Source organism: Nicotiana tomentosiformis, chromosome 8 (genome assembly GCF_000390325.3).
Source record: "Nicotiana tomentosiformis chromosome 8, ASM39032v3, whole genome shotgun sequence".
NCBI lineage: Eukaryota > Viridiplantae > Streptophyta > Magnoliopsida > Solanales > Solanaceae > Nicotiana > Nicotiana tomentosiformis.
In genome coordinates this window covers 25,251,843-25,261,977 of record NC_090819.1, presented here as the reverse complement: position 1 = coordinate 25,261,977, position 10,135 = coordinate 25,251,843, and the positions used below count along the sequence as shown (strand labels likewise).

The following is a 10,135-nucleotide window of genomic DNA, read 5'->3' as shown; positions in this document are numbered from 1 at the left end:
GACAATCTAGGGCTTTGTGACCAGCTTTTCCACAATTGTAGTAGTTGCCCTTGAATTTCTTTTTGTTCTTCTCCTTAGTCTGTCCAAAAGACCTCTTCCTCTTCGTACTTTTTGGAGTAGTCTCCTCAACGATATTAGCTCCCATAATCGTTGAATTTCTACGAGACTTCTTCTCGGCTGTTTTGTTGTCTTCCTCAATCTTGAGACGAATTACAAGATCTTCCAACTTCATTTCTTTGCGCTTGTGCTTAAGATAGTTTTTGAAATCTCTCCACGAATGAGGCAATTTTTCAATAATTGCATCCACTTGAAATGCTTCATTCACGACCATACCTTCAGCAATAAGGTCGTGAAAAATAAGTTGAAACTATTGAACTTGGGTTCCAACAGTTTTGTTGTCTATCATTTTATAGTCTAGAAACTTGACAACCACAAACTTTTTTAAGCATGCATCTTCAGTCTTGTACTTCTTCTCAAGTGCGTCCCCTCTTTCGAAGTTTTCATAGCACTGTAGACATTGGCATCCTCCAAAGCACTTAGGATGTAGCCTTTGTAAAGAAAGTCTGCATGTTTACACGCCTCAACAATCATAAATTTCTCATTGTCCGGCATGTCGTCGGCATGCACTGGAGGGTCTTCACTGGTGAATTACTGCATACCAAGCGTGGTAAGCCAAAAAAATAACCTTTGCTGCCATCCATTGAAGTTGGCTTCAGAAAATTTTCCCGGTTTCTCGGCCGGTGGTACAATAGTTCGGCTTGACGAGGCTATCGTCGTTGCCGCAACAGTCGCAAAAGGATTTCTATTATCAATTACCATTTCTCATTGTTCACAACAGAAGAGTTCAATTAATAGCAGAAAATAGAACAGTAAACAGTACTGTAATAAATGCTAAACAGTACGTTGAATAAACAAAAACCGAAGTTTTGTATATACTGTTTCACAATAAAACGATGAAGTTTTTGTGTTCTTCAAATCGTTTCTGAATTTTAATACTCCGATGAAGTTTATATATCTTCAAATCAGAAATAGAAATGTTCAGACGGAGTAGAAAATCACAAAGATTTTAATCTCCAAAGCAGAATATAGATTACAGTATATTAATAATTTCCTTAAGATTGTTAGTCAAACTATAATGCTATAATATAAAGAAACAGTAATATTTCCGTAACAAGGAAAAACAGAAACATAAAAAAAATAGTATAGCAGAAAATATATATATATATATATATATATATATATATATATATATATATATATTTCGAAGCAGAATCTGAAAATATATTTCGAAAAAAATCGAACCCACTGAATGCACAGTGTGTCCTTAAGGAAATTATTCCCCTAAAGTACCAGAGGTTTTGGAATATTATCCTCCCAGGATAATGATTTAATTCACCAGCGTATTGGTACCAAAAATTTCAATGAACTTCGAACCACTTAATGGTTGTAAAACACACCGGAAAGTTTTGTGCAAAAGAAGAAGAAGAAGCTGAGAAAATTTTCGTAAGGAATGATTCTAAGATCAAGGCATATTTATAGCCATTTTCTAGCATTTTTTCTGAAAAGCTTTGCAACCTTTCAGAAACAGCCGTGACTGTTGGAACAGGTGGGAACATTTCACGTTTGAAATATTCCGGGAAAAAGGATTTAAAATAATCCGGAAAAGAACCGGACCGGGTCGTGTCGCGGGTCCTGGGTTATTCCGGATTGAATTTTCGTTAATTAATTAAATAATTGAAAGAAATTTTGTCCAAAAAGATTAATCAATCAATTGATCCGAATCCGAATCCGAGCGACGACGACGGCGCGAGACTTACTTTCTTTCCAACCCATTTAACACCAAGATAAGTGCTTTCTCAGTATAAGCACATTTATTTTTCTTTCCACCACCAATGACGGACACTTTGCTCTTTCCAAAGCAAAATGGAGCTCACTTTCCCTCCACTTTCTTCCCTCCATTTTCCATTCACCAATCTTTTAATCCCAACAAAAACATTCTCCTTCATACCAAACACACCCTAAATGCAAAAATATGATCAAAGAAAATCTTATTTGACCCCCTAAATAGTAATATGTTAATTCTTTTTTAGCAGAGGGAGTATTATATAAATAATAACAATTCAATTAATTTAAATATAGATTAATAAAGGGCCTAAAATTCCAAATTTAAAGATGATATTAAAGACTTCTAATATAACTATATATTTGATTTTAAAAGGCCAAAATCATCTTGCTTTGTTTTTTGTTAATTACATGAATAGCTTGTTGTTACACTCGAAGAAGTTGCTTATCTTAATTGAAATATATCCTTCATGTGATAATTGATTAACGAAGAAGGGAATTGCTTTTGCTTTTCTTGAATATTTCTGTATGTGTATTTAAGGTGTTAATCTGATATTGGATGTATCTTAAAAGTGTATTCAACATTTCAACTCAAATCGGTAAATTTAAGTAGCTGATAATCACCATCATCTCAAGCTGTAATTGTTTATGATGTTGTCAAATGAAGTTTTTAGTTTTTCTAACATTTACCTTTTTCCATTAGCATTTCTGTGCACTATAATTCTCTATTATATGTAAGTTGAAGTCGAACAAATCGTGGTTACCAACTTACCATACCATATATTACCAAAATCCAACTTAAAAATACCAAACCATACCAAATTAAGTTGGTCTAACAATGGTATAGTATTTTTAAAAATCAAAAACTGAAATTACCGTTGAAATTTTCAAAGCCATACCATACCGTACCATGAACACCCCTACTTCTGCTCACTTTAGATTATTACCTGACAACGACAACAATAACCCACATTATTACCCCGAGTACCTGAATAATAATGTGTATGATGTTAATAATGTCCTCATGTTGTCCAAGGTTGCTAAGGCAGTTTGAATTGTAGCCTCTGAAACAACATATTGTTATTTTTTGGTTCCCCGGTATTCGGTATTTGCATTGGAACCTGACTAAATTCGAATTCGGAAAATTCGACATTGTGAGGTAATGTGCTCCTTAACAAAGGCAACTCGAGGCAATATATTACCACGTCAAGTAAAAAGCTGCTCTTTAATCTAAAAAAATACTGAGTGATTCCTTATTATCCGCCTAATATCTGTGGGCAGTCACTTAGTACTTGTGCTAGTGAGAAGTAGGATTTAGCCGATGAAATAGTCGAGTTGCACACATATGGGATCCGGATATCACCTTTAGCCAAATAAAAAAAAGCTACTCTTTAGTATCCAACACTTCATGTTCTTTATCTCACTTTCTAATGGTTATAAATTATAGTTATTGCTCATAGATCCCATCATTACAATCCCATCACTAACAACACTGAACTCATTAGACTCGGTCAAAAGCAAAATAAAAAATAAAAAAATTAGGTACACTGAAAAGCAAACCTAGCACATGTACTGCACAGGGAAGAACTCATTTTGGTCATCATCATCATCTTAACGTTGCGTTGATGCACTCCCGCGGATAAAGGAACCACGGCGATCGCTCCCAATCATCACATCTTTCAGTCGGGATATGGGACTAATAATAGTTTTGCCCATTCTCTGTCAATGTGTAGAAAGCAAGTAGGTGAATCCAAAAATGCAATTTATCGCAGGATGAAATATTAGCGGCAAATATGAAATACGGTAATATGGTTTAAGAGAATCTTAAACCCCATAAATCATCCACGTGTATAACCTCATTAATTCAGCTTATGTTTCTCACTGTTAGGCCATCTCATCTAATGCTATAAAGACTAGGCTCTCATAGGTACTATTTGGCTGCAATCTTTCTTCAAATATTTTAACCCCACAGAAAGGATCATTAAACTCTTTAGAGGTATTCAATCTGTCTAGTTTACGAGTTAATTTTTAAGCACTCTGTCTTATCTACATGTTGTCGACTAGATCAGAAAGAAGCACAGTGAAAGCTTTCTCATACCATCAGCCCCTCCAAGACCCAATCCTATTTGTTGGGCCCTCTCTTTTAAAATAGCCTGCCTTAGTCAACTTAAGAAGAAAAAGTTAAGGCTGCTAAGGGACGCAAAATAACTTCCACTCATAAGTTGCGAAACTAAAATTTTGTTGTAGAACTCAAAGGACAGCCGAAATACTGAGGGAAACAAGCTCAATAAGAAAAATCTACTGCCAAAATTGAGCGGTGTATTTGCATTGTATTAGGCTATGGTCTGTGTATTCCCCCACTCCCGCCACAAGCTATACCAACTCACCACAACCCTCCTCTCCTTTGAACTACGTACTGTTATCATTGCATCTCCTACGTGCACCAAGTAAAGCAAGCTACCTTCTAGAAGCCTTGGTGTCTCCCACTTTCTTTCACATCTCCCTTTTATTGCATCTCTGGATGATTCACTCTGATACAAGAAACTCACCATAAACGCCTCTCGCCTCAATATCATCGAATCCTCCCTTCCACCTCCTAAAAGACCACTCAAATAGCCGGGGAAGAAATTTCTTTATATCATTCCATTCCCATTCCCACTTTATAAATGTGTATCCAACTAGTGAATGACATGTCAAAATAATTGACAAAGTAAAATACATATCCCACATGTATCCTGGGAACACGAATATGCACTGCTTCCAGGTAAAGCAGAATAAATATTTCAGCATTACCAAATAATAGTGATATTTGAAAGATTGAAATCTCTCGATAACAACGGATTCAAGCAGTAAAAGAAAAGATGATCAACTTAGGAAGAAACAAAAGGGTATTGTTCAAAATGAATGAAATGGAATCTGGACCGATAAAAGGAAAAAAGAATTAGAGCAATGAGAGGGAGGACGAAGGAAAGCTAAAGAAGACATTGGAGGTCTGCTAAGTACGACAACGGGCATGCAACCAACCTGAAACGACCTTATTTAAATCCAGCAAATTGGAGTATAATCCTGTGTCTCTCGAATCCTTATCTCCATTGGAATATCTGATTTGCTAGTATTTACCTGACATTTCCCTCTGACTAGCAAAAATTAGGAAGTACTAAAATCATGTAATCACCTCCTTTTCAGGAAGTTACAATCAAAAGAATCAAGGCAAAAGTTAAGTAATCAATCACTTCAACATGATTCAGCTAATTGATTAAAAAACTCACTAACAATGACAGGACCAAGGTAGGACATGATCAACTCAGTGAAGACAGCAGTTTAAACTACCTCAAGTAGAATAGCAATAAACTTACCTCATCATTGCCTCCAAACTGCCACTTCATTTGCACTACCTGCCACCTTTCAAGCTGCCATCTCTGACCAATAACCACAAGGCCCATAACAGCTGCAGCAATGAAAACGGACCAGAATGCATTTGCATCTTTTGCATGGGCAATAAGTGAAACAGCCCGCCTTTTCCACCACGCTTGACAAGGAAGATTTTCTGCATCATAGTTATCCTCATCTTTAGCCTTTGGAAAATTTGACATGCCTGAATCTATACCCTGGTGAAAGGGTTCAACTGGTTCTGCAACAATATTGCTTTCCTCTGTTGATGCTGACCCACACATGGGTTCTTCACTATGGAAAGAACTATAAGTAGTGGCATCAAAGAAATTCTGCTCTTTGTCCACCAAACCTAGCCCCTGCAAGACTGCATCTTCTTCAAATTCTGCACCACATGCGGATAAAATGCTACCCTTTTCATCAAATATTTGATCTCCAGGAAATTCCATTGTGCTCAGTACTTTAGTTTTTGTACTCTCTTCATATGTATCTGAATTAACCCCTTTGTCAGCAACAAATTCAGGAGAAGCATCTTTTCCACCCTGCCCGTTAAGAATCTCATCGTTATCTGGTTGAAAAGCCGAATCCTCGTGCTGATTTTGTGGAAGGACAAAGTGCCCCGACATAAACATTGGATCAGAACTTTCAGCTACATACTCTGCACTATTATCATCGACAAGGTCGACTTGTTTTGGTCCAGGGGCAGCAGCATATACTGACTGTGTAAGCGTTACAACTTCCCACTCATTTCCACGAGGAGTATTTTCCTCCCCTTTCGCAATATTTGCCATCTTTTGCAATTGGATTCAACACACTTCACATTAATCAGAGAGAAAGAGAGTGGAAATGGCAAAGTGAGTAGAGATTGGAGCTTAGGAGCTCATAAAGCATGAAACACATTCAAAAATCAAATATTTTTAAGGAAAAAAAAGGAAGGTAATAAAGAATTTTCAATACTTCTCATTTTGCAATATTTTGAACCTATCCAGTCGCTACTCGCTAGTTATCCATTGATGCTTTACAGTCATAGTCATGCTACTAGCAAGTCGACAAATATCAAAAACAGAAGTCTCAAGGCAAATACTTTGTCCTGTAAAAAAAAATGCATATTTATACCTGCAAAACAAAAAATTAGAATCTCCACTACTTTAAAACATCTCCAAACTGCTAAAACACTTCAACATATTATAACAAAATTGATATTTCATCCCTCTATTTCTAACTGTTTGCCAGCAAATTAAAACTCTCTCTCTCTCCATAATTAAGCAACATGTGCATGTGTAAAGCTTATACACAAGTTCTTAACATTCAATTTGAGCAATCAACATCTAGTTACTGAAAATACATACAAGAAGAGATATACATATACAAAAATCTCCAACCTTCCGTCAAAAATCACCAAAAGAAGAAGATGCACAAATTCCAAAACCTAAACCATATCCAATCAAGTAGTTAAAAAGCTAAAGCAGAATAGCTGATAGATAAGTCAATGATCATATAATCCAATCACAAAACCACAGAACCTGTTATTCCAAATTAAATTTGTGCTGATAGTATTAAAAAAAGAGCTGAATTTTGGAATACTTACAGAAGTGAAAAGCAGATTAGGAGAGTTGAAGATAACGGTGCTACTGTTACTGTGAGAGAATGATTTAGAAACTGTCTCGAATTACGAGCGCAAGCATGATATATTTTTGGGGTGAAGAGGTACCGGGATAGCCGGTAACATTGTCTAGACAATTGAGGAAGTTTGCATTTAAACGATGTCGTTTGGATGCTAACTAGGACAAAAAACTGTGGGCCCCGGTGTAGTGTGTGGATGATTGCCGGTTTTTTCGATTGCTTGCGCGAGGAGTGAAGCATCCAGACCAATTCTCGTTCATAATACATACTCCGTTGAATAGCTACTACCATATTCCTCTTCGTATTTCCAGTAAGTATAAAAAAGGGAGAAAATGATAACAATGATTCTGTTATGCTTATGGATAAATTTAAAATAGTCCATTAAATATATTTATGAGCAGATTAACAATAACAATAATATACTCCGTGTAATCTCATAAGTGAGATCTGAAGAGGGTAATATGTATACATTCTTACCCTATCCTCTACCGGTAAAAAGACTATTTCTAATAGAGTCTCGACTCAAAGCAAACATGCATAGTCACATAAGAATAGAGAAAGAAATGCAGTAGTGAAAAAGTCTAAGAAGCAATAACAGCAGCAAGATAATAGAAAAACAAAACAAAAGGAACATCAGGTAGTTATAGAAATCTAAGAATATATGAAAATACGAGAAGAATAATATTACTACTTAAATGAAAGGAAAGACGTTCGACTGCCTACTATCCTTCTACCGTAATTCTCGACTGCCACATCCTCCTATCAAGGGTGATATCCTCGGTAAGCTGAAGATGCGTCATTTCCAGCCTAATCACTTCTCCCTAGTACACTTCTTCGGCCTACCTCTACCCCTCCTCCTACCCACTATCGCCAATCTCTTACACCTCCTCACTGAGGCATCTGGACATCTCCCCTTCACATGCCCGAACCATCCCAGCCTCACTTCGCGCATCTTGTCTACCACGGAGGCCACACATATCTTGTCCTGAATATCTTCATTCCTGGCCGCATCTCTCCTAGTATGTCCACAAATTTATCTCAGCATCCTCATCTCCGCTACTCTCACTACTAGAAATTCGCTAAAAACCGACCAAAAGAATCGACCAAAATTCGTCGGTTATGGCCAATTACCGACCAAAATGCGACCATTAGGGTGTAGACGATGTTTTGATGGTCAGAATGGCTTACCGACCAAAGTTGATCGAAAATTACCGACCAACTTTGGTCGGTAGCTTAAAACGACCATCTGACAAGTTTAAGTACTTACCGACCAACGTTGGTCGGAAAATATATTTTATTAATTTAATTTTACTGACCAAAGTTGGTCGGTTTAACTAAATTATATTTTTTTATTAATTATTAAAATTTAAATAAACCGACCAACTTTGATCGGTAATTGAAAATATATATTTTTTTAAAATAATTAAAATTAAATATTACCGACCAACTATGGTCGGTAACCTCAACAATGCAGGCAAAATACCGACCAAAGTTGGTTGGTAATGTTGAATTCTGGGAATTCAATGTTCATTAACCGACCAACTTTGGTCGGTATTTTGGAATAAATTTTTATTATTATTAAAAACCGACCAACTTTGGTCGGTTTTTTTTGGGTTTAATTTTGGCATAAAATGCCTGTTTTGGCAGCTACACTACCTGCCAACATACCAATACACCTAATAACAACCATATTCTTTCAGCATCCTCGTACGAAGGTTGGGTTGGCTCACCTGATTCACCAGCTAGATGACTACGGATGAATTCCTCCACGCTACTTTGGTAGCGACCCTATATTATTTTAAATTAAATCAGTATTTCAAAATTTTTATAAAAGTAAATTATAATACTTAAAGAAAATTGAAAGCTTACATATGCAGTCGAGGCCCGGTCCTCGACTCACCTATCTTGATCCCCCTCTTTCTTCTTCTTCATAATATGCGGCTTCTTGAATAATTCATCATGACTCATTGGACGCCCATACTTCTTTTCCTGAAAACAAATTAATTTAGTTAATAAACAGAATAGATATACTTAGAAAAGTAAAACAATTTAAGCAATTACGTATCAATCTTTTTTTTTATTGTCCCTAGGTTGATCGCACCTCCAGTGTGCAAGGAGCCCCCCTTCTCGGATGCGCGAGCTTTCTTTCCTTTTTCGCTCCTCTCTAAGAACTCCGCGGTAAGCCATTGCCTTTGTAAATTATTTCACAAATTCTCAAGTAACCAACTAGGCCTCTTGTTCTTCTTTCTAGCATCCGAGAAAGCATCCGCCAATCTCTTGCGAGCTTTATGATAAAAATTTACAGCCACTTCCGCGCGATAGCGGTCTTTCCATACACACTTGCTCTGTATTTCAAAAGTTAAATATTAGATGGAAACATCATAAATATAAATTATTAAACTGTTTAAAAGAACATTTATACCTTAAATTGAATGAAAATTTGCTCCTTCAGCGAGAATGGGCAATCAGTCCAAGTCGCATAAGGGCCATCATAAAGCTTTCTGATGGTATTGGTGATTATATTCGTAGTCTTATTACCCGACCTGAACCTGTAATTTAACAATAAAAATACATTAATATCTTAGTAAAAATGTTACAAATCAATAGACGCAAAAATAATGAATAACACTTACCCATCACCCTCAGGGACTATGATGATCCTGCCATATCGATCATAATGCACTACCTCGTCATCACCATCCGAAGCATGTGTATCAGAGGCATGTGAAGACGGTGTAGGCGGGTCAGAGCTACTGCCTCGCAGGCGAAGGCCTGCAATAGATGGAGTCTATAGTGAAGATGGTTGCGATCCCTGTGACTGCGATATAGCTGGATGCGACCCAAGTGGATGTGATACTGATGGCTGTGACCCGAGTGGCTGTGACATGGATGGATGAGATCCATGTGGCTGTGATATATAGGGATGTGATCCATGTGGATGTGATGTAGATGGTTGCGATGCAGATGGCTGTAAGGCAGCTGGATTGTATGTCGGACGTATAGTCCTATGGCCCTATGATGGAAGACCTAGTGTCTAAATGAAGGTGTACGGCTCGTGATGCTGTGGCAGCTCAGTATAGCCGTGTGGTGGATGATAAGACATAGGCATCTCTGAAAAGGATGGACAAGAGGGACTATTATTTTCTACCCTCCTCTTTCCCTTCCTACACTTTTCTCGACCCCGAGAACTAGTAGGGTCATTGTCACCTTGACCCTTGCCTGCCATCTGCATAATGTAATACACATTTAGATTGAAACATATAAGAAACTAGCTACAAAA

At 37.1% G+C, this 10,135-nt stretch overlaps 1 protein-coding gene across 8 annotated transcripts; it reads right to left on the bottom strand.

Annotated features, from left to right (window-relative positions):
* Window positions 1-3,232: 3,232 nt before the first annotated feature.
* Window positions 3,233-6,955, bottom strand: LOC104104375 (ATG8-interacting protein 1-like). 8 transcript variants are annotated; one of them, XM_070182191.1, is made up of 4 exons: window positions 6,821-6,955; window positions 6,190-6,348; window positions 5,199-6,046; window positions 3,233-3,561 (listed from the first exon to the last, which is right to left on the bottom strand). In XM_070182191.1, the coding sequence occupies exons 3-4, from the start codon at window positions 6,021-6,023 to the stop codon at window positions 3,454-3,456; spliced, it is 933 nt and encodes a 310-aa protein (XP_070038292.1). In that variant the 5' UTR covers window positions 6,024-6,046; window positions 6,190-6,348; window positions 6,821-6,955; the 3' UTR covers window positions 3,233-3,453. The 8 variants fall into 8 exon arrangements, 7 of the variants coding, with proteins under 7 accessions (XP_070038292.1, XP_009610831.1, XP_009610961.1 ...); XM_009612536.4 differs by having other exon boundaries at window positions 5,199-6,348; window positions 6,821-6,954; XM_009612666.3 differs by lacking the exon at window positions 6,190-6,348 and having other exon boundaries at window positions 6,821-6,932.
* Between the last annotated feature and the right edge of the window lie 3,180 nt (window positions 6,956-10,135).